This window comes from Centruroides vittatus, unplaced genomic scaffold (genome assembly GCF_030686945.1).
Source record: "Centruroides vittatus isolate TY-2023 unplaced genomic scaffold, ASM3068694v2 scaffold_3038, whole genome shotgun sequence".
Taxonomy (NCBI): Eukaryota; Metazoa; Arthropoda; class Arachnida; order Scorpiones; family Buthidae; genus Centruroides; species Centruroides vittatus.
In genome coordinates this window covers 582,322-609,947 of record NW_027122698.1, presented here as the reverse complement: position 1 = coordinate 609,947, position 27,626 = coordinate 582,322, and the positions used below count along the sequence as shown (strand labels likewise).

Genomic DNA, 27,626 nt, shown 5'->3' with positions numbered 1-27,626 from the left:
AAATAATAACAACAATAAATAAATAATTGAGGGTCAAATTTGACACGGTTCCAATACTTTCCCTTGTTATATATACACAACAGCCATGCATTAGAAATGCATTTAATTTATCGCTACAGGATATATTGTCTTTTTTAGAAACGTTTAAATAAAGAGTTAATATGCATAATGAAACCCATATTAAAGCCTTGCTGGGCGTTTCTAACGCTTTTGATCTTGTTTGTAAATACTGATTGGTTCTTATTCAAATAATTCTAACAAGTGTTTACGCAATAATAACTATCTCGCTTGTTTCCGATAATTTTGGACAAAGGGCATGGGAGTTATTAAAGTTCAAAGCGGGTGAATCTTATACAAATAACAATAATATTGAAGGGGGAAAAAATCTAGTATAAATGTGTATCCCTTGGCTACAGTTATCTCGTTTAAGAAAAACAACAGAAAATTAACAGTTTTCCCTTTTAATATTCATGGAACCGGTTGCGCACCACCCTTCTAGAAACCTGTCCATGGAACTATAACGGCAACCCCTGGACTCAATTGAGACCAGTACATGCACGCGCGGGACAGAAGTCACCATTTTAGCGATGGTGAAATAGACTAAACTCGTTGTTTAAAGTCGTAATTCCACAAAGCATTTCTGCTTTTTATTTATTTATTAAAGTTTTTGATTATCTTGAAAGCTTCTCGTAAGTATGACTCATGTTCATACGCATTAGAAAAGCTTTAAAATGAACAATGGGAAATACATTTTTTAGTTAATAAGTCCTTGTATTAGTGATTTAGGATATTGGCAAATTTATAAGCACCATTAAAAGCGAGTCTTCGCTGAGCGACGCAAGTTAGCAGAGCGATCTCGCGCGGATCGATTTTGGGGGCTATATCTCGTGATGTGTCGCTCGTAGGGGTATAATTCATTAGACATTATTTGATTGAACATGGGGGACTACAATTTGGGGGGTTCCCACCTTCTCAGGCAACCCTTTAATTTTACCAAACAACGGATTTTCTAAAACTACTGAAAAACTTGTAGGTATTTCTTTTCTTTTAAATGAAATTAACGTTTTGAAATTCGAACGTATAGCACTGAAGCAAAAAACACAAGACAAGAGAATCTACACGGCACTAAGATGGACACGTGATTAAATCTCGCCCAGGCCAATCTTTCTGATTGGCCTCGGCAAGTCTCCGTTACAGAAAGAAAAGAAACTGACGTCAAAGTCGTGTATATTATTCAGGACAAAACCAAAGTACACTACTTACAGTTGAAGGAATCCATTTTCTCATAGGTTACAAAACTGCGGTTTTGTGAAGTTTAGTTTATCCTGATGTTTATATGTTTTCGATCTATTTCCGTTCATTTATCAATTTAATGCCCAGTAGGCTAAATATTGTGCAAATTTCATTATATAACAAACATCTATTACGGTATATCTTATCAGAACGTACACATAGAGAACGACTCTTTAAGGATTTCCTGGACAGAAACTTCCGACCAATCCTAAACCTTTCTTGCGCAAACAGCTATCACCCAGGTCTGCTTTTATCAGATGATATGAAAGCTTACAGTTACGTCCGCCGATATTTCGACCCACTTGTTTACGTCCAGGTGTTCACCACCGGACCACACGTGAATGCAATTACCGAGATTGGCGTTTCCTTTGTTCCCTCTCTGTCTTCAACCTTGTTTACTAGTCAATACTTTACAACCCTTTGTCACAAACTTGTAACATAGAGGCTACAAGTGTATGAAAAGAGGCTAACGTAATTCTATACACTCAACGTGAATTTCTTAAACACAGAGGCGGATCTGGGTTTTTCGGGCCTAGAGTTTAATGAAGTCCGATCGGGCCCCATTTTGTGTTAATAGAAATAATATTAATATAATAATAATGATAATTTATAGTATTAACTATTTTTTACTATAAGTGCTCACTGCAAATAAAAAAGTATTAAAAATTTATGATGATAATTCAAGTTTTTGGGGCCCAGGACTTAAGCCCTATTAGTTCCAATGTAGAACCATCCATGCTTAATGCATATTGGCGCATCAATGCTGTAACGACACGTTCATATTGATATATAATATTTGTATTCTTTTGTATGGGCGAAACCATCGTAGATCAGTTACAGGAAAAGGTAGCGTAAATGAAGAGATTTTTTTGGGTTTTGCTTTCAAAGTTTTTATTTACCTTTAAATTCTATCAAAAATATTCATATCAGAGAATCAACTTGGTCTAAAGATAAATTATTTAATTAAACAGACAAAACAATACTATTCTGTTTTGCTTTGTTTTTTTAAATAAAGATGCTTAGAACGAAAAAATCTGCTAAGACAAGCCATTGAAGCAAAATTAAACCGAAAAAAGTCAAGTCAAGTAGAAAGAAGGTTGATTTTGTTAGAATTTAAAAAGAAGGCAATGGAAAAATTGTACTAATTAAGGCCATAATAAAATTGGTAAGCAAAACACTAGAGAAAGATAGGGTCGCAGTGCTTGCTCCAATTGGTCAATGTAGAGAAAACAATTCCATTTTTAAAGAATTAGTCAGAGAGTCGTTTCGGAACTTTCAGATTTCATTAACAGATGACATACGTGAAATGTTTATTTAGTAATTAAATGCACTCTTAATTTTACTAAAATAAAATAAAATATTTAACATTAATTTATAAGAATGCACCAATTTACTCCTAGCCCATAGAAAAATCCCCAACTTGCACTTTCTACGGCTATCATCAGGAGGTGAGATTTTAAGAGACAATTGTGTCATATAAAATTATTCTGTAACAAAATACTAAGCTGTTAATTTTACATTATAAAATTCTGTACGATATTAACTGTAATCACAATTCAATTCTGTAAGTATTGTACTTCAATTACTATTTGCCATTCCACGTCCAATTTCTACTTTTATTTAAATACATGAATTGTAAAATAACGCACTTAAGTCTTTACGCGTTCAAAGTTCCAACGGAAAACAAAACTAAATTAAACTTAATAAAATACAACGAGTAACTGTAGTATTTTCCCGGATAACAATAGACCTGGCGTGCTGGGTTAGCAAAGTCAACGCCCACCAATAGGCGAGTGGATAAAGAACTTTAACACCGGTAATTGTCGTGCTTGGAGAAACAGCCACGTGAGGTTTTCCTGGTTTTCTTCACGTAATACCTAAATAGGGTTCAGTTTCCTTTAGAAAGTCCGCCCGGGAGGCATCTTCCTTTGACGATTTGCCCAAGTGTCGCCTTGCCGTACACAAATAAACCAAACCTGACATCAGCTTTGGGAAATGGTAGCCCACACTGAACTAGTTCTGTCGTACCTTAACTCAATGTTACGGTAATCAAAACTCTGCTTATGTCAGGGATGCAGAAAGAGCAACTTCTTCCTATGTAGCATAAATAATTCTTAATACTACATATTAAAATTATAATTTTAATAGTAGTATTTTGTTTTATTATACAGAAAACGAATCTAAATCCAAAATACAATTAAGGGGTTATTCCTTGGTTCCAAAAATTTTCATATATTGTTCGTTTATTAGTAATAAGAGTACAGCTCATATGTTTACTTGTAATCTACATTCTAGAAAACTGAGCTGCATTATAATATTAATACGAAGATTAATCATACATATAATTACTCTACAATTCTTTATGCGGATTATACAATATAATACAGTTAAATTTCTTTCTAAGAAAAACAATAAAAATAGAAAGAATTAAAACTAAGAATAAACAGATAAAACGAACAATTATAAATTCTCATTAATTTTAATAAATACCGAATACTCGAAAAATTTAATAACAATTTGATTTTAAAATAACATTTAAAGCTTATTTTTAAAAATAAAATTCAAGTTCGAAGGAAATATTATCGTAAATGCTACCATCAAATTTAGGGTTTAATTGTTCAAACACTCTTTTTTCCGTCTCTTCGTCGTTCTCAAAGACGAATGCTTCGGACGATAGATTAACAGTGGATCGAAAATTTTTAATATCGACAAAAAAAGCAACGAAACGAAACCACATATCCCTTTTTAGGCGCACACACTTTTCCAATTTTGCAATACCATTCCGATTGCAAACAGTGTAATACCAGCGAATATAGTTATTCAACGCCTTAGTATATCCAAATACTTGCATTATGGCACTGTCGCAAGAGAGGTTTATGGGTAAGAGAAGAGCGGTGAGGAAAGAATCTTCGCTTAAAATTACCTCACAGGTGAAATATAATTTTGGCTTCCTATTTTCGTTGGGTATTTTTATAAAATTTTGATTATTATTGTAAACAATCAAGTCGTTGTAAGTTTCCATGTCTCTGGTTTGTGTTTCCTTACTAAAGTAACTCGGATACTCGGATAAATTTTGAGTTTTGGAAGCAAATCGAAGAAGCCCTATTTCTGTACTAGTTAAGAAGTTAAGTTTAAACACAGAAGATTTTAGTTGGCTTACACTCATGGCAAGAAATCTGATTTTTCCAATAAATTGCTCAATCACATTTCTTATTTTTTGTCTCTTAGTTTCTTTTTCCATTAAGTTATAAGCTTTTATACCTGTTTCAATTTCTATTCGTTTATCGCACCATTGATATACAGCTAAGAATAAGCGTATCTCGGTGACAGATTCGCATATGGGTCGAGATACCAGTCTATTAATTGTTGTACTTTTACAGCACAAAAAGTCCTCTGTTGTAAATACGTTTTCTCCGTATCTATCGAAAGCTTTCCAACAGTAATAAGTTATATCTGCATCTTTAACTTCACAGGCAAAGTCGTGTATTGAGCAAACATTATGTAATGTAATTTCTTTAATGAGATACATTGTGCATTTATACCGTAAATTATCTATTTTAAGTCTGTCACTTAAATGATACAGATCGAACGCTTGTGTGACAGAGGTGAATTCGGGATCGCCCTTTTCCATGTAGCTGTTTTAATAATATAAAGAACAAGTTATGACATTATATATTAAAATATTTACGGTGAAGTATTTGGAAAACTTACTTGACAAAATATCTGATAATCTGAATTGGATATGGCAAAAGAATATGCTTTGAATTTCCTATAGTTACAATTAAAAATTCCATATTCCTGGTCACGACTTTATCGAATGATTGTTGTGAAATAACAATTTCTTCTTTTTCTAAACTTCGGATTCGTACCAGATTCGAAGACATTCTAAAGTACAAAATCATGTATTATATTCTTTTTAAAAATATCTATATGATATGTTATAGTATATTTACAATAATACCGGTGAAGTTATTGTTAATTGATTTCAGACAAAGCTGGCAACAAAAGATTACTTATAAAATTTCATATATATTTTAAAATCTATGAAATTATTGAAACATAATTATACGCGGAATTTAATAATAAATATTTGTAGATCTGCGTATGATGAAATTAATTTAAAATATAAATTATCATTTCCTTTCAGAGGCGTTCGCACATAATTGCCAAAGTATATGATAATAGTCAGCTGTATTAATACCCGAAAGTTTCTTTTTCAGTTTTCGGAGTTTTAGATATTTATATTGATGTAATCAACGTATACATAAAATTCTGAACCAATAAAATACTTATAAATTAGAACTGACTTCAACATTAATTTAATACCGCCACCATGAAATTACCTATCGCTGGCGAACTTTAATCGAACAATACACGCGTGAGAGAGAAAACAATGCACCAGATCGAATCTTAATAAATTACGGTAGTATTAATTTGCTTGGTAACTTGCAGAGATTTTAGTTAAAATGTGAAGTAATTTGCCAATTTATACGTAAATAAGCAACGAGATGCTCAACTTTCTCGGCGACAATTAATATTTTGGTGGAGCCATCTGTTATCATATATTTTAATAATTTTATATTTTTTTTTTACTATTATAAAATGCAGAAACCTTCATTTTGAAGGTTGAGATGAGTTTTATAAAAAATGGTAAATGTTAATAACGAGTAAAATCTTCATTAAGCCGACCATACTGGCGATATACACGATCCCCATTATCTTTCTACCCCTCGACCTTTAACCACCAAAATTTATTATCTCCTACCCCCCTAAGAAACAAATCCCCCTGAAAAATTTCAGAAAGTTTCGAAAAAACACACAGGAGTTATTAAGCTTCAAATAGGGTTAAAAAATGTGCCCCCCACACGCTAACATCCGTGCATACAGAAAAACCGTCGGATTTGTTTTCTTTTTGCATTTCTCGACGATTGAATGTCCAGAGTCAAAAATATAAAAATTTGGGGGTGTCATTTTTTGACCGATCTTCATACTTTCACTGTGTTAGGAGAAGGTCGTCGTCTATGTATCGGACAAGCGTTGTCTCTAACATTTGGTGTTAAGTGGCAGATTCTGTGAAGACACCAGCATCATGGGTGAATAAAGAAAGTTCAGATTTTGCCATATTTAGTTAATCAGCAGTGTTGTTGACACGTGGCAGAAAATTTGGTAGTTTTAATAGTGTTTTGAGTAAACGAATATGACTTCTGATTGTCATAGCTTGCCTGAAAATGAGAATAAGTTGCTTTTTTGTTTATTGTTGAAAACATTTAACTTGCAGGCCGGAAATCTCCTTAAGCTTAGTAATACGTATGTGGTAACGGATGTTTTGTTCTATGATGTTTCGGGTTGTATCGGACAACAATGTTGCGGTTTGCATGAGACAGAGGTGTTACGGATTGTATCGGAAACAGTTAAAAATTGATAAGAATTATATTCTCACAAAATGTTTTTGTTTTACGAGACAATATGGGTAAACTACGGCTGAATAAAGGAAAGAAAGAAAAAAAAAAAAGAAAGAATCTCTGTAGCTAAGAGAAAACTGCTGGGAGAAAATCGTCTACGTAAAGAGAAACAAAGAAAACAGCAGATAGGCCTAAATTAGTTCAAGAAAAGAGAGAAGACCAAGAGACTCAGTGCATCATTAGTGGTGAAACCTTTGAAAAAGACTAGATTCAGTGTAGGATTTGTGAAGGTTGGACTTACGAAAATTGCGCCGATTTTGAAGGAAACAAATATTTTTATGAATGTGATGTTTGCATTTGTCAATAAAATGAATTATTAAATTTTCAGACTAACAATTTTTTAATTTTTCTCATTTATACCACTTTTTTATCATGTATTCGCTTAATTTTACTATCTGTAATTTGTACTTTTACAAATTTCTCAATAATAACTCCGCCTAATAATAAAAAGTTGTTTGTGAAAACAAAAGTAATTCTCTTCTTGCAGATTTTTCTCATGTCCGATACAACCCTCCACAATTGAACTTGGTAAAAATATAATGAGTGCAAAAAGTGTAAAAAATGATTAATATTTTTATCTTAGGAAAATGAGTTTTAACAGGTGTTTTTATAAGACAATAAAGTTTTGTATAGAATGCATTCCTGACCAATTGAGCTATAACATTTTTTTCTAATATAGGAAAAGCTTAGGTGTTCGGTACTAGACGACCTTCCGCCATATATAACAGCCAAAAAAGTAAAAAAAAAGAATGAAATAGAAAATATTAGATAAGGGGACACTTCGTCATTAGAGTTGAATTTTACTGATCACAAACAGTGTAATTTTAAAACTGCGTTATCTACGGACAGCTCAAATTTGTTTTAACAGCCTTTGTTTAAAAAGTTAACGAGAACAATTTCTAATCTGTCATTATATAACGTAGCAATTATCTTTCAAACTAGAAACACGCCTATAAAATGTATTCTTCTAATCATTTTAATCTAGAAATGTTTACCAATTTATCTACATTAAATAAACTTACTTCGTAAATGTACTCGTTCTTTTCGGCCTCGTTAGTTAAATGGTAGCAACTATAAGTATTTAATTTGATAAATGATGAATTTAGTTGTTTTATCTCTCGTTTTGAATTGCGAGTTGTTTCTCTTTCAAGGATTAATATTTTGGGGCATCGTCCACAACCATCTCTTTACCAGTAATTTGAACACTTCAACATCATTTTGCTCGCCCTCTTCCAAGAATCAAGTTTCTTCTTTCTTTCAAGAGTACGTTTCTTCTTTTATTCTGTCGAGATTTTTCTTTATTAGATTATTCGAACTCTTCACGACGGACTTAATTAAGATTCTAGCACTAATTATATCAATCTCTTTCATATCTTTTCCGGAAAATGTCGAAGAAATATCACCGTACTTTTTGCTGTCTTATTAATAGTCAGATGGATTAGTATAACGTCTATTATTATTTTCTATGTAGTTAGTGACATTCTATTTACCACTATATTCATATTTTCGAAAGTTGCCAGACTATTTACATACATTCTCGGGATATTAATGAAAGCATTTTAATATATTAAAATTTTATAAGTATTTTATAAATTTATTCTAAACCAGTATTAATAGATTAAATATTAAGTCGATTAAATCATTATTCGGGTAAATAAAAAATTTACAAAATGTACAAATACCGTTCGTCCGGTATTTGTAGATTTTGTTAATACTGTTGTAGAAACTGCAATAATATAGAGCCTACGTTGTCAACCGGAAGACTAAGTCAGGTAGTTTCTCACTGTGTGCACAACCGAAAGTGTGGGAGACTTTCATTACAAACTTGTAAAACGTGCATTGCGTATCCAAGTATTACATAAGATGTAGGAGAAGAAAGGGACCGTTTCCACCCGCCGAGCAATGTGTCACATTCTCTTGTAGACTATGCAATAAGAGGATTTGATGGTATTTCTGTCTACGTTAATCCATTAAAACATGGACAAAGAACAGTGATTCTCTCTTCTTGAATCAGCATGTTTCACACGACCTGCATACAAATGATTTTATTACCATTTTCACAAGAATGGATTAAGTTTATATAACTATCCTGTATTTTGAAGATAATTTACACAATTTGGTAATACATGTATAATGACAACTTACTAAGGAAAATACAATGTTCAAATATACATTGATTGACAAAAATGTACGTATTAGGGTTTCTCAAACGGGATCCCGGGATCGCAGTTGTTTTTTTAACCCGGGAAATTTTGCTCATCCCGGGAAATCCCAAAAATTTTTTAAAAATTCAATTTTTTTTTCTTATTTAGTGTTAAGGTTGAGGAAATTTTGCAAATAAATAGTACAGGGTGTTTATAATTAAAGTTCCACTTTGATGAAATGGCCATAAAATGAAAACTACTGGACAGAATGTTATCCAACTCGGTAATAGTATACTAGATGTCATGTGATTTTATTTCTCGCAAAAAACACTTTAAAAAGTCACCACCAGCGAGGAATGGCGCTGTATGCAATATTGTTGAACGAAATAAACATGAAGACGTCGGTTGAAAATGAACAATTTGGCGGAATTGAAAAATGCAATACAACAAAATGTCCATAACTTTCCTCCTGATATGCTAAGAACAACTGTTGAGAACACAATAATGCGATTTAACTTGCTTTCAGAAAATGGTGGATGCCACATTGAACATGCTTTGTAACACGTTTTAGAAACGATTAAAAACATTTTCAACCGATGTCTTCATGTTTTATTTCGTTTAACAATATTGCATATCGCGTCATTTCCCGCTAGTGGTGAGTTTTTGAACTATTTTTTCTTTTTTTGCGGGAAATAAAATCCCATGACGTCCTGTACACTATTATCAAGTTTGATAACATCATTCTGTCCAGTAGTTTTCATTTTATGGCCATTTCAAAGTGAAATTTTAATTATAAACACCCTGTATACAGCAATTTACTCATTGCCCGGGACTAATTGATTTCCAATGGGTCCCGGGTCATGCGGGGTTCTCGGCAACGAGACTGCCGAACGTCTTGCCAAACAAGCTGCAAAGTCTTCAGCACTAGTACTTTCTGGTACGTTTCTATCTCGTACATAACAATCACGTCAAAAAGCAATTCTTCATTCTCTGGCAAGAGCTGGGACCGTGACCCCACTGGTAGGCTCACCTATACTTTCATCGTCAAGGTTGACACTACTGCGATTCTTCGCCACTTTTACCCTAGTTACACCCTCACTTAGCTACTTACAGGCTACGGAAACTTGCATAGATTTTAACTTGGGGACAATCCACAATGCGATTGTGGTATTCAGGAGGACATCACTTCACTTAGTTTTTCGCTGCAATAGGTACAATCACATCAGGGATAGTTTAATGAGAGATGCTATTCTTGAAGGGAACAACTGACCTTGCAAACCGCACCAACTCATTCACACACGTACAGTGTACAATGTTCCATCATCTACTCGCATTTATATCCCTTACTGGCGCTCTTGAGAGTACTCACTCCAGGGGTACGGATGGCAATTAGCTTTTCCTTGCTCTTTTTCAACTGTCAGTATATAACTGCCTTTAACTTTGTATTTTAATTCTTTTCTCATACAATTATCGTATTTTATATTAATTTCTATGATAAAAATTGTTTCGTTTAACGAGTGTTTCGCATTACGAGTACGATTCTGAAACGAATTATGCTCGTTAAGCGAGGTTACACTATTAAAGGGCACCAAATTTCGACCTAATCTCTAAAGTTTTACATAAAATTTGTCTTCGAAAATCGAAACCTCCTTCATAGTCGTTTTAAAATTTATGTTTGTATTTTTCTAACATTGGTTGTATTATTATTGTTTTATTTAAATGCCCGTGCGTAAAGTTATTATTACTTTGTTACTAATAAATTAATTAATAGTAATTATTTTATTTTAATCCAGTTTATATAACAATACAGTACAATTTTAAACATAATTACATTATTATTCATAACATTAAGAAATGTTTATATTTAATACATAAAATTCGTTGAATTAGTTACAATTTTATTTTAATATAGAAAACAATTATTATGGATCAATGAACGTGGTAAATTTATATAAGAATTCGCCGCTCATTTGTGGCTACTGTCACAGTTATTTTATATAAGAATTCGCCGCTCATTTGTGGCTACTGTCACAGTTATTGAACATACAAGCACCAGATGGTGAGCTGTAAAAAACAAAATCCAAGTGTTAACTTGTTTATGATAAATTAATTTCAAATTTAATAAAATTATAAAATCTACTTTAAAAATTCTTTCACGGTTTTCTTAGAGCAAGAAGAATATTTTTCTCTAGGTAATACCACGGAGGAGCAATTTTCGAATTTTTCTTCCACATCGGAATGATAAATATTAATTCTAAAAACATCATTTGTTTATTAAAAAATGTCGGGATTGGAAACTACTTCGAGAAATTACTTACAGATGTCCTACTTCGTGAACAAACGTATCAATTGTCCAAGACAGATGACGGTCATCGCTCACAACCGCAAATTTTGAGCCCGCATTACAAGCAGCTCCTATGAAAGCCAGGCCTTCAAAGAATTTTTTAAACGACATGAAATTAGAAATCTTTTTAAAAATTAAATATGCTAAATGTAATTAAAAATGCTAAATGTACTACCATTGATTTCTGGAAAGTCTCCTGGCTTTGTTGGACGATAGTTAAGTACTTGACGTCTGCAACAAAAATACATTTCTTAACTCTTGTTACAAGAAAACAGAGAAAACAGAACGTCAGAATGAAAATATATTTTTGAAATTTAATAAATACACGCTTCTGATATTAAAATATATTGAAATAAATAATATATTTCATCTTTCTATATATTTAATTACACTACTCAAAACAATTAGGAGCGTATGTAAGTGTTCTTATTGAGGTACGGCGAAAGTTCTTCAATACATCGTTAAAAACTCTATTTATACCTTGATACACAGATGTACAGCAGTTTTGACCGTTGACAGAGAGATCATATATCCTGCTATAATATTCAGAATACCCGAAGAAATCATTCGTATTGTTTAAAAGCATACTGCAGTAAATAAAATATGGCGTACATAACAATAACATGTTACATTCACAAGTGTGGATCGTAAAGATTTTCTACGCAATAAACAGTAATATTAAACAATTAAGAAATCAATCTTTCCGTAACTTTTACGTTTTAATTCTGTCGATAAAATACTGCAGAAATTCCTTATTCATTCTTACCCAGTAATCATAACAATAATATCGGCTTTTTCTACAATGGGAATCTTCTCAATTTGGTGCATTTTAGAAAGGAGCTCGTTAGCAACGACTACACCGACCTTTTCTGTATACAGACTCTCTTTAAGGAAATCTGGTTCGGTTTCGTCCTGGAATGTTAATACACATAAACAAAAGACAAAGAGAATAATAAATTGTACTTTTCACACATTGTTTAACTTACTGTGTACGCGATACGTCCAATCAAACGAAGTGTTATATTAAGTTCTAATCCATCGATACGATTCTGTGTCTGAAACGCAATACAATTAATATAATAAACAATTGAATGTGTGCGATTACGCAAGAAATAAAGATTTTAAAGCTTCCCGCACTAATTAAATCATTTATATAATCGATAATTTCTTCTTCCTTGTCAAATCTTGCCGAGTAGAAACTATCTGTCAATATCAGACATTCAAGAACGGGGCACGGTGTGGAATCTAATTGAATATCCAGTGTATTTTCCACGACATTTACTTCATTTCTCTTCTTAATCGTAAACAATTCTTCCAAAGTATATTAAATCTTATTATTTATATATATATAGTTATTGTTAAAATAATGTTAATATTCTTAAGAAATGTACTATACAAAGTCTTCGATCGAAATTTTATGCACGTAAATTGTATCAGCTTAATCTGACAAATAATTAACATTTATTACAATGAAAACAGATACTTCCTTAAAACTAGTTCAAAAATCAAAATAGTAAAATAGTACGCACATTGACACGAAAATGACTTTAACCGCACTTTCAAGAATTCAAAATGGTATTTTATAAATGTAAACTATAAATAATAAGTTGGGAAACGGCAATATTTGTTACTTCGTTCTTTAGTATTTATCGATCATTCAATAAAATACAAAGATATAAATATACGTTATGTGGGGGAGCAAGCAGTGAGAAATGAATATGCAAAGTAATTCATCAGTCATTTTAGCAAAACTTAAATCTTTTTATAAATGTCAATTAATATAAGGATGTCAGCTTTTGCATGTCAATCTAATGGCACGACGGATTAATTAAATTATTCTTGAATTAATATAAATCCCTAATCTCCTCGTCCGTGATTAACAGAATCTTGTACAAGGGTCAATCACTTTTTTACATAATAAGTTCGCTTCTAATCTTTGTAGAAGACAAAATTCTAGTATTATTCTTAAAAATTTATAAAATTTAAATAATTAATTAATGAAAATAATACTATTTTACCTTTCCAATATAAAATTAATTAGAAGAGAAATCATAAAATACACTTATTCCGCAATTGGTCGAAATCGAAACCTTTTCCATAAATATCTCCTATAATAATAGAGAAAATCACTGGAAATGTAATTAAAGAATTCATCTTCCGAGTAGATTTGTCGTCTTAGTTAATTGTATAGTCTAAGTTTATGTATTTATAGCCGTGTTATCGATGAAAGAAATCAAATTTTCGACTTAATTTTAATTGAATTTCCTCTAATTAATTTACTGCGATATAGAGATATTACTTCCTTCCTTTATGATTTGTGTTGTAGTATATTGTAAAAATTACCGCCGGTTAGTATATTGTATTAAATTAAATTTTCTAATAAATTTAATTTAATAATAATTATTGTAATAAATTTATTTTAAAAATATTTGATTCGCTTTTGTGGATCGTACTATCTACGGCGCATTCACTCGCAGATAGCCGGCCGAATTGTACGTCATCGTCTTATGTCTTGACGTAATAATACAATTATTAAACAAAAAACAATTGATATCTAAACAAAAACATGTAAGATGTAAAAACATTTCGTCAAGTAAAAATTTATGACAATTTAGATTAGTGGTTCTCGAACTGGGGTCCGCGGTTCTCTACGGAACTCGAAGCTGTTTCTTGAGACCGTGAAGGGGACACTTCAGGCAATGCAGATGCACCCATCCCATTGAATGTACTGTACATTTGATGACTAAGATTTGCCATTTTCTGAATAAATAATTGTTTGTCAAATAATGGTTTGGTGACAGTAGCCTATAGGTTAATTGTAGTTAATTTTAAAGGGTCCGCAAGCAATTTAAAATTGTAAAGAGATCACGCAAGAAATCTTTAAAAAGTTTGAGAACCCTGCTGATTTAGACGATGGTCGAAACTTTTCTTTGGTAAAGATAAACTTGGCGCTTGGAAGCGATACCCAGAAGATTTTCACCTGCATTTACCTTACATTTCGCCTTCAAGCGCCGAGCTTATTTTTACCAAATAAAAACTGAAAACTGCTAAGAAAAATTTTGACCGTCGTCTAAATTGTCATAAATTTTTAATTGGCGTAATTGTTTTACATTTCAGATGTTTTAGTTTGGATTATGATCTTCTTGTACAATTCTGTCGATCACAGGGGTTCTATACCGAAAAGCTATTTTAAATCCCGCTATTCATTATTTCTACATATCTTTTTCTCTAAACTAAAAGAATTCTTGGAATTAAACGTATTCCGTCCTCTATTAGAAGCATCCGTTCAAGACTTTATGACAACATAAAAATTATTATTATATTTTTAAATCCAGAATCACGTTATTAGCATCTTATTCTGACACACCATTTATTAAAAGCAGTATCGTAACAAGGTTTCTTTTAACTCTCTCTATCCCGAGGACGCTAAAAAGGGTTTCTTTTTAGCCATCCCGTTATGGATTCGACCAGGCCCTACAATACAATGGACAGCGTCCTGGTGGATTGGTTTCCGGTTACCCCGGAACAGTAAGCTGCCACTTTAGCTGCTATAGTGTAGTGATGGTCGTATAGGGTAGAAACCCTATACGACTATCACTATAGCAGGATTAATAATATAGTGTTACTCTTAAACCTACCCATAATGGATTAGGTTAAGTCAAGTCTGTAATGGATGTGGACCACCTCAGTGTATTTTGAACAGATACAGTATTTTAGGAATGATATTAGAACATACTCTATTGCAAGGTTCCTGACTTTTATTGGAATTCAAGTCCTAAATAGTAGCAAGTTGACGAAATAGAAGGTATAAAGTCGACACACACGCATTGGGTACGGAAAAACAAATCTAATGATAATATCAAGAACTTAAAACTTTTTCTCTTGGATAAAATACAAACATTACGTGCTGATAATAATCTATTATAAATGAGAAATTTATGAAAATTTAATAGTTATTAAATCATAAATATTGTCAAAATTCTACTTAGAACATTCGTTAAATTAAATGTATACAAATTATAAACGAAGGAAGTAACTTCTGTTAATAACTATCAGAAGTCACTTCCCGCCAAGTTAAAAATTCACTGACTGATTATATTAATTATTACCGGAAAGTCAATTAAAATTAAGTCAAAGATTCGATTTCCTTCACTCGATAAGAAATTATCTCAAATTCTTAAAGTTAGATGTAACTAAGCCATTTCAAATCGAAAAATAAATAGTTATATTAATACCGAATTTCTTTATTATTTTAAAAGTTATTTATGGAACCACTTTGATGTAAAGTAATTGCATAGTACTTACAGTAATTTTATATACAATATATTTTAAAAGTAAACATGATATAAAGTTTATTAATTGATAAATTAATTATAAAACTTTTATTAAAAGTATGGCGGTATTTTTTCTTACACAGAAATACGAAACTGACCATAAACACTGTCTCTCAAATCTTTAATCTAAACCGTGGACACACCAGTGGACAACCGTGGACACACCAGTAGCCAAGTGGATAAAATCTGAACATTGATAGTTAGTCGTAGGTTCGAACTCCATCTATGGGCTGACCACATAGAATTTTTTTGGTATTCTTTAGAAGTAAACACCAAACAGGGGCCATTTTTCTATACAAAATCTTTCTGAGAGTACCCTTTGACAGATTATTGTCAGTTTGCACAAATTTGGGCTATATTGCTCCAAATTTTCTGAATTTAAAACTGATTAAATTAAAATTTAGAAAGATAATACAAACTTTATTCTAACGTCCAAACTGTTTACTTGCAATAATCCTAAATATGGTCATTATTTAAAATATATATAGATAAGCCCGGCGATGCTCGAGCAAAAAGCAACGATAGCGAAGATGAAGATCATACTCTTTTTCACAAAATGCAAGAATTGGGTCTCCTGTTTCCAGACTAATTAGAGAATTTTTAGATGGCTTTAAAAATATGTTCGATTTCCCGCAAAAACGAAAAAACCCGCATCTGCTCCTGTAAATCTTGCACGCCGCTTTTTCTTAACACTTCCACTGTTACTCAACATTTCCATTGTTAAGGAATACACTTCTTTCATCTTCACGTGGTACCTTACTAAAATGCAGTTAAAAATAAAACAATGCATCTAAAATAGTACAGTAGAAGCCGAGTACTTCGGGGTAAGTCTTAATCCTCTCCCTCTCCCCCGTGGAGAGGAATTTCGAAAAATCCCTTCTTAGTATACGTTCTGGTGACGTACCTTAACTGTGTACCGAATTTCAACTCCAAACCATTTGGGCTCTGCGCTAATTATTATCAACCCATCTCGATTATATATATAGATAAAGGAAATAAATATAATTTATTAAGTGATTTCTGTTAATCCAGCATAGAAACAAAATTGACAGTACGAACTTTGATTAATAAAAATTTAGCAACGACTTACTTAACTTTCCCGGCGACATTTAAAACCGCGTGTGGCGCCATCTACTACTGTACTTTAAAAATATAAGGTTTTTTTTATTGATAGTTATTATAAAATGGCGAAAAGCTTAATTTTGAAGGTAGAGATGAGTTTTATAAAAAAAAAAAATTGTAAATGCTAATAACCAATAATATTATTAGGTCCGACCATACTCGAGATATGACTTATGATCTCGCTATCTCACACCTACATGTGAACAAGTAAAATTTAATAAACCCATGCAACAGAATTTTTTCTGTATATAAATAAACCAAATGTGCAGATAATTGATTTGCTTTGATTACAGAAATGTTTTAATAAATCCTAAGCTTTGAGAGCCGAAAGTATTTATGAAATTTTCAGAAAATCATCAGACAAGACGGGATTTAACTGGTATTTTAAGAAATTTTAGAAACTTACATTTTAAAAACAGTTTTCTAATTACAAACAATGTTTATTTTACATTATCTTACATTACCTCAAGTAGCTCAATTATTTTATAACACGTAGCGCCTGAAATAGTTAAGCTCATTCTACCCGAAGAGAAGCACTTAAAAAGGAATAATTATTGTGCTCAATTTCTACAGTCAGTAATTCGCGACAGTGAGTTATCATTACTAGCGAATTACAAATAGAAAAGTCAATTTTCTTAGTATTTCTTTAATTTGTTTACGAAGAAAATAACAATTTTATTTCACTAGCTTCGTACTAGCAATAAAATCATAACGTTAAAACATTTTAGCAAGAAGAAAAATATTCAATAAAATCAGTTTTCGCAGCTAAAGTTTCACTTGTCATCTTCAAATCCACTTCTAACCAAGGATATACTGAAGGGGCATTACGGAATCACCTTTTCCGAAGTAAAATTCTGCAGAAAAGAAAACCCTTTTATTCAATAATATAGTTAAAATGTATAATACTGTATAAAATTATATAAAAAATTATTTTACCGTAGTAATGTCAGAACAGCTGGCAATATACAACGACATTGTGAAAGCGTAAATCACACTTGAAAAGTTGAGAACCCTCCGTACAATATTCGGAAAAGTGTTTAAATTAACGAAATCCTGTCTTTGGCCATTTGGAAGCATGGTCAAGTCAACGTAGCATTTGCTACGCCGTCGTGGAGATTCTTCATTTTCCTTCTGTTCGCCATTAATAACCGTATTCAAGTCAATACGAGGTTGGTCATCTTGTTTTTGCCATTTGTCATTTGCTCTTTTCGTTTTCCTTTTATTTCTCTTCCTCCTCTTACCTCTCTTCCGCTTATTGGAAGATTTGTTACTCCTCCGTGCCGTTTTATTATTTTCGTCGTCTTCGAAAGTTTTCTTACAATACTTCCAGAGTGTAGACAAAAGGTGAAATCAGTTCAGTCAGTATGCTAAATAATAGCGACTCTCTCTTGTATACCAGGGATTTCGTATTTTGTTCATCAGGCAGAATTCCGTCAGATTTCTTCAAATAACACATCAAAACGCACAAGAATATAATCGGAATTCCCAATGAAAAAAAGGAAATGACGACAATCTGGTGACAAAAAAGGTTTTAAATATTCAACAATATGAATCCAAATGTTTTCAGATTATTATTTTTATTATTCAGAGTGCTGGAAATTATAATTTATAGAAGTACTTCATACTTACTTCGAGCAAACAGATGTTATATAAAATTATCTTCATGTGGCAACTAAAGCGATGGTTTGTTAAAATCGTAAATATTTTATAAAATAGTTCGTGAATTACACCCATCTTTAAAAAAGTTATGTTTAACGATGTCTGTTCCAATAATTAAAAGTACAGAGCGTTAACGAAATATGAGATATTCATTCCTTCACATTTATACTCCGGAGGGATAGTTGTATGCAAATGTTACCCTTTTCTGTAAATGACGAAAGTAGAGATATTGAAAGTTCGTAATCTCTGAGAATTTTTAAAATATTCATAAGATTTTTCTATAAAAATGTTTTGTAGAAAAATCTTATTAATATTTAATAATATCCTCGTTTGTGTAGTTCATTCGAATTAGCATAATTGGCTGCGTACCGTTTCTCTATTAATTCTGTCAGCGGTTATAAAAATAGATAATTATTTCTATAATTTACTTAATAATTATTCTTTTAATTTATAAGAACTTCACTGTAGTAATAATTACCTCACTTCAAACAGTAAAATGTATATATTTAGAAACCATATCACATTAACTGTACAGAAAAATAGTGAAATTGATAATTAAAGCTGATTAATGTGATTCCATGTGCAGTGTAAGACTTATTGTTAAACTTTGTTTACTTACTGAATATTTATATCTGTATGTGTATGTAAATAAATCAAAAAGTATTAAATAAAAATACAAATATACTAAACTCAAGAACACTTTTACATAATTACTCTTCTTTCTTCTTCCAAATATCTTTCAACAGGATTTCTTTTAGACAGTTGGCATTTTTCATGAGAATTGATAAATCAAGTATTGCGAGTATTGTCGAGGAAGAGTGTGAAGCCCTTTGGTCAAGTCTTCAATCAAAACACATGCCTATCCGACAAAGAAACGACCGAACAATTCTACAAAAAATGAATCTTTCCTAACTGTGTGGGTTTCATAGATGGAAAGCACATAAGGATTAATTGTTCACCAAACTCTGGAAGTCAATACGTGTATTATAATTACAAACAATTTTTTTCTATAGTCCTTTAGGCTGTGGTTGATGCTGATTTGAAATTTTTAACAATTGATGTATGAGCATATGGAAGGCAGAGTGATGGTGAAGTATATAAGTATTCTGCTCTCTATTAAAATTTAGAATCAAGTAAACTGGAACTGCCATCAGATAGGCCTACAACATTGCCCCAATCTAACATAAAAGCCCCATATGTTTTAATTGGTGATGAGGCTTATCCTCTTACTCCGTACCTATTGAAGCCCTACAGTAAAAGATCCCTGGATAAAAGTAAAAGAATATTTAATTACAGACTATCAAGAGTAAGAAGAGCAGTTGAATGCGCTTATGGCATCTGAACTGGAAAATGGAGAATTTTAAATAAATCTATTAAAACTAGTGTAGAAAATGCTATAAATATTGTAAAGACTGTAACTCTGCTGCACAATGTGATAATAGATATTGAAGGTTCAGGGAATCTCATGCCATAGACACAGATTTCAGCAAAAGTAAATGCAACAATTTGACAAAAGCAAATAATGCAGCATCATTTTCAGCAAAAGTTATAAGAGATAAGTCTTGCCAATATTTTAACAGTCCAAATGGTTCTGTTCCATGGCAAAAGCAAGCTGTTAACGGGTGTGTAATCTAATTTAAACAATGTTCTTTGAATTTTGGAAGTGCCACTGCTATCATACCATATAGCCTATTACTAAAATATACAGTATATATATTACATTAAGCATCAGTAAATCTGGACATTGTTCAGTTATGATATACTGTAATTTCACATTTATACATAATAAATTGCATCTTTAGTTTGTGTATGATACTGGCTACATGTTCTGTTTCTATGTAATTATGATGTAGCTATCACAAATTATTTTATTGTAACAGTTTATGTGTACTGAAATTTCTACCTTTTAAATATATTTTTTTCAGTATTTCAAACACTGAATCAGTGAAACCGAAGAAGAATTGGTAAAATAATAAATAATAATTATTATAATAAATAATAATAATTATTTTACCAATTCTTCGAAATGCATTGTTAAATAGGAAAATAAAGTGAACTGTATTAATCTCGGTTTCTGTTAATTGTGGATAATTAAGAAAGACGTGATCAATATCTCTACTCTCACTATTGGAAAAAGAAACCTTTACTTATAACTTTTTGTATTTTCAATTATTGTCGAATGGTAAAAAGATTAATTTTGAGGGTAGTGATGAGTTTTATTTAAGAAATTGTGAAAATAACGAATAACATCTTTATTAAGGCTTACCCCTCTTGAGATATGACACAAGACAACCCTCTATCTCCCCACCCTTTAACCTTTATCCACCAAAATTTAATCGAGCATCAATGCTCTTTATTCACAAACTATCATGCCAAATTTCGTTTCTTGTGAGGTTGCCGACTGGGGTGAAAATATCACTGGAATGAAATATACACTGAGACAGTTTTCTATCGTTTAAACAGTTTAATAAAATATAAAATTTTCTTACAAAAGAGCTAATTCTTCGTTGTTACAATTCTAGCGGAAAGAAACCAAATAAACGTCCGAAAGTTCCTTAGGCTGTTTTCCCTCGGTCCCCGTATGTTTTTGAGATCGTCGGACCCAGGGCACCTTGTTCAGCTTCGAACGGATGGTCTTGGTAATAGGGGTGATTCTTGAAAAGAGAGAACGATTCCAGAGAGCGAACGTCACTCCGAGGAAGAGGAAAATTCCAACAACAGATGTTGACAAACACACAAATGGGTAGGAGATAAACAATGATCCAAGAACATGGCGTCTTTAAATCGCGCGCGTTTTACCCCCAAAGTCATTTTTTGATTGGCCTCTCATCGTTACCTGGTGACAATTCGAAACTTGTCAGACAGCCAAGTTCGCGACTAAATACGATTCCTCTCTAACCACGTTTCCCTCGACCTTGGGGTTTTCTACACAATTCATCTTTCGTTTAAAATTTTATAAGGAAAAACCTTCATTGTTGAAATGAGACCTTTAAAGAAAGTAATGTCTTGTCGTTTACATTCAAACTGAAAAAAAAAAAAACTCAAGTCGGGTCATTTTGTCTCTCACCATATCAGTGAGACGCATCCTTTCCTTTGTACACTTTTACGCAACGAGCTGGAATATTTCTAACTCGTTGTGAAAAAGGCACGCCCCTTGAATAAACAAAAAATGGCTCCGTGTATTCAATTTTCTGTAAATATGGCGTGGCTACGGCCATTTTATATAGGCCTACTATATTCTAGCTCGTTAGCGGACACAGAAAGACATTAATTTACGGATCTACTTCCTCTTAAAGTTAGTTCCCGATTACTGGACGGTTACATATATGTTTAAAAAACGCGGTGGGAGATTCTTCGCAAGTAAAAAATTTCCTGAATTAAATTATAAACTTAATACAACCACTACATTTAGAATCTGAAAGATAAAAAGCATCAAGTTACTAGCGTTATCTTTAACGATCCAAAATTAATAAACTGTTAGCATCCTGTAAATATAATTGGATCGTATTATTGTTAATTGTCTACTTGGACTTTACTTATTAATAGGACTTTATACTGGTCTTTAAAGGTTGGCACAGCAATGAAAGTTAGTTCAGGAAAAAACAAAATTTCTTTCTTATATCACCTGTAGTAATAATTTCTGCCAACTTTTCATTACTGTGCCAACCTTTAAACACCAGTATGAAGTCCCATTAATAAGTAAAGTCCAAGTAGACAATTAACAATAATATTAGAATTAAGTGACAGGCTTTTACAAATAATTGGATCGTGTTTTCTTTCGTTTAAAGATTAGATATTAGATACCGATTGAAAGATATTAAGGTATGACTCAGTTGGGCCATGTCATTGTGAAAAAGTAATTTTAATCCAGTTTTTAAACTAATCTCGTTGAATCGAAAGCGTTGTTCATGCATCATATCCATTACTTTCTGCAAAATGATTACATTCTTCGAACTTCCGCTAATTTCTGACTGCATATCATGCGCAATATTTTGAATAATTTCATTAAGAGTAAAAATAATTTTACATGTCGAAAATGTTTATTTGAATAAAAATATAAATAAAAAACTACAAACTCGAAACACACGATAAAAGTAATGTAATATAATGTCTATAATATTGAACATAGTAGATATGCGAATATAAATTGAAACTTTTTTGTAAGAATAGTTTATGGATGTTTACATCAGTTACGTTTTTCTGTGGTATGTAGTTTTTCGTGATAATTCAAATAAGATTTTTGAGAGAACTTTCGGGAACAATATTTACAGGTGAATGGCTTTTCTCCTGTGTGGACGCGAAGATGTTGAATTAGATGTACTTTTTGTGTAAAGCTTCGTTTGCAGCTGTCACAAGTAAATGGTTTCTCGCCAGAATGTATTTTCTCGTGTCTTCGAAGATTGGAAATGTGGTTAAATCTTCCACCACAGAAATTGCAAAGAAACGGTCTTTCTCCAGAATGAATCCTCTCGTGATTTTCCAGTTGAAACTTCCGTGGAAATCCTTTGCCGCAGGTTCCACATTGATGTTTCTCGTTCCTACGTTTTTGATTCTCTGAATCTGAAATAATGAAATGAAAATATTAAATTTCAACCGAAATGTTCAACGCAATTAACGTTTCATATTTCTAAAAATGAATGCATCATTGCGTTAAGACAAACAATTTGACAATTCTATAATCTATATTTAGTATAAAATGAAATTGGTTTGCAAAGTAAGCTATAAACTATAATTTTATCAACAATAATAACAACAATTTTCTATAGTAATTTGTTCTTTCTTCATTCTTGTTTTAGTTGTTTAAATAGATCATTGGTGTTGACAACAACTTTCACAACGAAAATTCTTGGATCTTGGTAAGTGAAATCTAAGGGAAGATAGAAATAAAATATTAATCTTGGAAAGGAAAAGTAAATGTTGCCAGGTTAAAAAAAAAATCAATTTTTTTTGTTTTACATGTTATTTAATTGAAAACGTAAAATCAGTATTTATTCCGAAACAAATCTATTTACAAAAGCATTTATGTATTCTGGAGAAAAATATGAAACTACTGGGGCTAAATATTCCTTGCATTCTTCTGAACTTTTAATCTTCTCTCGGAAACTCTTCTCAAATACTCCGGTGTTTATATAACCTAACATAGAAAAGATAAATACATGAATTAAACATTAAAAATAATAGGCCAACTTTCATAAGTTCTTCACAGAATTAATTAATTTTAAAAATAAAAACGATCTTTCTGTATACTTATCAGGACGACTGCATTTATGTTAAAAAGTAAATTTGCATCAATATTAGCATTTTTGTTGTTTTTTCGGGAGTAATAAACAGTTCTGTCAACCACGTATCGCAACTGTTAGAGACGTTGGTCTGAAATGCGAGACAGACAATTAGAAAAGTACAGAAATGTGTTTGAAAATCGTAGAAGGGCGTTTTTGCTTCTTCAAAACCATTGATGTACTTACGCTTCGTTATAGAGCAAAGCACGTCTTGGAATTTTAAACTTCGCTTTATTGTTGTCTAGAACATAAACGATTTGCTCTTGTACAAATCAAGAATATTAGAATAAGAACTGTTGACAAAAGGTTGCTCGAAGACACCAAAAATACAGTTTCCGTACGGGAATTGGCCTACAGGAATGAATTCCTTAATTTAAGAGACTGGTTTGAAAACACAATTATTTGCTATTCATTAATTGATCGAATAAATAATTAAAAATATGAAAAGTTCTTACGTTATTGAGTCCATAATTTTCTAATTTGAAAAATTCACCTGAATTCCATGCTTCTGTTCCATAATTAACACTAAAGTGTTTGTTCTTACGTATTTTCTTCCCTTCTACAAATCGTCCGCTCGTATACTTTACAGTCTTAAGTAAACAATGGGCACAGTGACGTCATAAAGAAATATTTAAATTATTTGAATGTCAGATTATCGTTGATAAGAACGTTAAATAACTAGCGCCAATACGACTAAAAAACAAGTGGCTCCACCTGAAATTAAAATTAAAAACTCATAAAATTAAATTTTATTTTGTATGAATTATAAAATCAAAAACAAATTAAAAAAGCAAATAATAATAACAATAAATAAATAATTGAGGGTCAAATTTGACACGGTTCCAATGCTTTCCCTTGTTATATATACACAACTGCCATGCATTAGAAATGCATTTAATTTATCGCTACAGGATATATTGTCTTTTTTAGAAACGTTTAAATAAAGAGTTAATATACATAATGAAACCCACATTAAAGCCTTGCTGGGCGTTTCTAACGCGTGTGATGTTATGTTGTTTATAAATACGGCTGTACTATAGATTGCACCCTATGGAATTTCGGGACTTTGAGTATATATTTGAACTCAGGGGACAGAGATGAAGGTTAAGTTATTTAACTAAGTTAAGTAATATATTAAAGTAAATAAAAGCAATGGGATCGGTTATTAGAATCAATAAAAATTAAAATGTTTAAAATACTTAAACACAGCGAGTTAAAATACTCAATTTTCCCGACTTCGAAGTAGCTGACACAAGACAAGTGGAAATACTCATAGACAACAATACCTTTTATTAAACAATTATCATTTTAGTGATAATTGATAATTTTGGTGAACATTATCATTTTGGTGATAATTGTTTAATAAAAGGTATTGTTGTCTATGAGTATTTCCACTTGTCTTGTGTCAGCTACTTCGAAGTCGGGAAAATTGAGTATTTTAACTCGCTGTGTTTAAGTATTTTAAACATTTTAATTTTTATTGATTCTAATAACCGATCCCATTGCTTTTATTTATTTTAATATATTACTTAACGTAGTTAAATAACTTAACCTTTATCTCGGTCTCCTGAATTCAAATATATACTCAAAGTCCAGAAATTCCATAGGGTGCAATCTATAGTATCCCATAAATACTGATTGGTTCTTATTCTGATAATTCCAACAAGTGTTCACACAATAATAACTATCTCGCTCGTTTCCGATAATTTTGGACAAAGGGGTCAGGAGTTATTAATGTTCAAAGTGGGTGAATCTTATATAAATAAAAATGATATTGAAGGAAAAAAATAATCTAGTATAAATGTGTAGCCCTTGACTGCAGTTATTTCGTTTAAGAAAAACAACAGAAAACGAACAGTTTTCGCTTTTGACACTTTTGACCGCTTTTGATACGCTTTTTAACCGGTTGACCAGTGGTTCTCAAACTCGGGTCCGCGTTTTTTTAACCTGGCAGCATTTACTTTTTCTTTCCAAGAATAATATTTTATTTCTATCTTTCCTCAGATTTCACTTACCAAGATCCAAGAAATTTCGTTGTAAAAGTTGTTGCCAAGACCTCTTCAATGATCTATTTAAACTATTAAAACAAGAATGAAGAAAGAACAAATTATTATAGAAAATTATTGTTATTGTTGTTAAACAACGATTTCCTAAAAGAAAACTGCTGTGAAAAACGTGTAGTTATTTCTTTTCTTTTAAATGAAATTAACGATTCGAAATTTGAACATACAGCACTGAAGCAAAAACAAAGACAATAGACTCCACACGGCACTAAGTTGGTCTCGTGACTAAAGCGCGCCTAAGCATGTTTTTCTGATAGGCCTCGGCAAGTCTCCGTTACAGAAAGAAAAGGAACGAACGTCAAAGTCCTGTATATTATTCAGGACAAAATCAAAGTATAGTACTGTACTTACAGTTGAAGGAATCCATTTTCCCATAGGTTACAAAACTGCGGTTTTGTGAAGTTTAGTGAATTCCGATAACAAGATGAAATAGTACAAAATTTATTTTGTTGTCTTGATTTTAAGTTATGAAAATATGTTTAATTTTTTAATACACATTTATGTATATTTTCACGCACGTATATTTATGACTTTCAGGAGCGTAACTAGGGAGGAATCCAAATAACCCAAATTTTCTTGCCTCTGTAAATAAATAGAGTTATTAAAAAATCAAACGAATAAAATAAAAAGTTTAAATGTGAGAAATCTAATTACCGGTATATAAAATTACTTGTCCTGACTGATAGATTCATCATCGCCCAGAGCAATCCGCTGAACCCGAAGAGGTGAAATTCAGGACTAGGGTACGTCATAAAAATGCACACTAAGAAGGGAATTTTTAGGAAAAATTTAGGATAACATACTCCTTATTGATGAGAATCATTTTACTGCTCCAAACAAACGTTTTAACTTGATCAATTTTTTGGAACGTTTACAATCGTTCTATAATCGAACCAACATGCAATAACAAATTCGAATTTAAAACGGTTCGAGCATTTGGTTAAAAACTCGAAATAAATAAAAATATTTATAACAATGTTTGAAATATTATCGATTCAATACACCTAAGTACTCAGTGAAGACTAAACGTAGTTAGAAACAAAAAATCGCATTTAAAATAGTACAGTAGAAGCCGTTCTTCAGGTTAAGTCTTAATTCTCTCCCTCTTCCCACGCGAGGGAATTTCGAAAAATCCCTTCTTAGTGTGCGTTTTCATGACGTACCCTAACTGTGTACCGAACTTCACCTCTTCAGCGGTTTGCTCTGGGCGATGATGAATCAGTCAGTCAGTCAGTCAGAACAAGTAATTTTATATACTTAGATTACTATGGTTGTTGAAGATTACCGTTGATAGTAATAGCGAGGTTGAGGCCGAAGTTTTAAACGCGAAAACGTGTACGTCGGACGTTCACAGCCGCTTTCCTGTAAACCTAGAATTTGACAATGGCGTTTGGAATGTCGAGCATGATTCCATTGACTTTCCAAACGCCATTGTCAAACTTCTAGGTTTACAGAAAAGCGGCGCTGAACGTCCGACGTACACGTTTTCGCGTTTAAAACTTCGGCCTCAACCTCGCTATTAACTTAATTCCAAACGTATAATATTTACCAAATCATCCAAATCGTTTGTCCAAGCAACGCCGGGCTTATTTGCTAGTACACTTATACAGATGTACATAAATTATGTCAAGTTTTTCTATGGCTACAGTCCTAGCCGCATCAATACTGTGAATTGCACCATTAGCTCTGTGGTAGAAAGCCAGTATCTAAACCCGCAGTGGTATAAGGATGAATTTAGGTTTGCACATCCTAATACAGGCCTCTGTTTATCAGTTATTCTTAAGCTATATACAAGCAACCTGTTACAAATACGAGTGTACGAGTTTCCTTTGAAATTAGATCTGACCTGCGGATTGCAAAATAATTTCCAACCACTGCAATAACTCATATTTTTTAGCGCATGTGACAAACGACATAATTAAATTA

The 27,626-nt window shown here is 32.0% G+C and overlaps 2 protein-coding genes across 2 annotated transcripts in view; both read right to left on the bottom strand.

The window, feature by feature from the left end:
- The window catches only part of LOC136988014 (uncharacterized), a 234,304-nt gene that overhangs the window by 45,471 nt on the left and 161,207 nt on the right, over positions 1-27,626 (bottom strand). The window lies entirely within an intron of this gene.
- Positions 3,749-5,172, bottom strand: LOC136988017 (uncharacterized). The gene is made up of 2 exons (XM_067285789.1): positions 5,005-5,172; positions 3,749-4,928 (listed from the first exon to the last, which is right to left on the bottom strand). The coding sequence occupies exons 1-2, from the start codon at positions 5,085-5,087 to the stop codon at positions 3,842-3,844; spliced, it is 1,170 nt and encodes a 389-aa protein (XP_067141890.1). The 5' UTR covers positions 5,088-5,172; the 3' UTR covers positions 3,749-3,841.